General features: G+C 43.3%; 1 protein-coding gene across 1 annotated transcript; it reads right to left on the bottom strand.

The window, feature by feature from the left end:
• Positions 1–302: 302 nt before the first annotated feature.
• Positions 303–647, bottom strand: LOC149224180 (uncharacterized). The gene has a single exon (XM_089388105.1). The coding sequence runs from the start codon at positions 645–647 to the stop codon at positions 303–305; it is 345 nt and encodes a 114-aa protein (XP_089244231.1).
• Positions 648–1,039: the final 392 nt, after the last annotated feature.

Below are 1,039 nucleotides of genomic sequence, written 5' to 3'. Positions count from 1 at the left end.
ATACTCCACCTTTCCCACTCCGGTTCCTTGTATCGTGTGTCAGCTTCGTAATCATTATTTTTCCTAGGAGGGCAGTTTTATGCCTGCAGCCACCGCTAGTACTCCTAACCCTATAATCATCACACTTGTCCTCCACAGCAATCCTGTTTATCATCTCGATCGGGGGACCTCTGTCTCTACTACATTTGGGTCGTAGCTTCATGATTGTCCTGATTGAGAATCATACTTAGATGTTCTAGATCGGAGTCCTTATTGTGCCCCTTCCATTTACTATCTATTTTCCTTCTTTCTGCCTGGCTTCCCTAATTTTCCAGGAAGTCTGCTGCTCTGTTAGCCTCTCTTCTAACATGCTTGATCGTCATATATTCAAATCTCCTTAGGATAGTTTCTAGGTCTTGGATGAGGCTGGCCGTTCTCCAGCTCTTCGAAACTTTGTCCCAGGATGCTCCATTGTTTAGTTTTTTGAGAATTTGAACAACCAGCTGGGAATCACCTTCCACTTCCAAGTTATTGTATCCATTTTTGATGGCTATCTGTAAACCCTGTCTAACTTCCATCAGTTCTACCTCGTTGTTACTCATGAAGCCACCATTGTCTGCATATATCCATTTCATTCTTCCTTGATCATCCCTGAACAAACCTCCCATCCCAGCTGGGCCTGGGTTTCCTTTGGAGGCGCCATCGAAGTTTAGCTTTATGAATTTGGCTATAGGACAAGAAAAATGCATAATGTCATTATGTCTTGTCTTGGGTTCTTTCCATAACTGGGGAGCAATCATACCTTGGTTTAGGTTTAGTCTCCTTAGAATCTGTTCCTCTTCCTGTGTCACCTCCCAGTCTTCTCCATTCCAATTGTTCGACAGAATGGTTTCTCGAATATGGCTTAAGGTTTTTTCCCATATCTGGTTTTTTGTCATTTCTTTGTTTTGGAAGATTCTTCTGTTTCGTTCCTTCCAGATCATCCACATATTCATCCCCACTACCAAGCTCCAAGCACGTCGAACCACCGGGCTCGCAAATTGACCTCTTCCCCAAATTT

The sequence above is a fragment of the Pinus tabuliformis genome, chromosome Q, assembly GCF_031772625.1.
Source record: "Pinus tabuliformis cultivar Carrire ecotype Pingquan chromosome Q, CPIR1, whole genome shotgun sequence".
Lineage (NCBI taxonomy): Eukaryota > Viridiplantae > Streptophyta > Pinopsida > Pinales > Pinaceae > Pinus > Pinus tabuliformis.
This window is presented reverse-complemented; position numbering and strand designations above follow the sequence as displayed.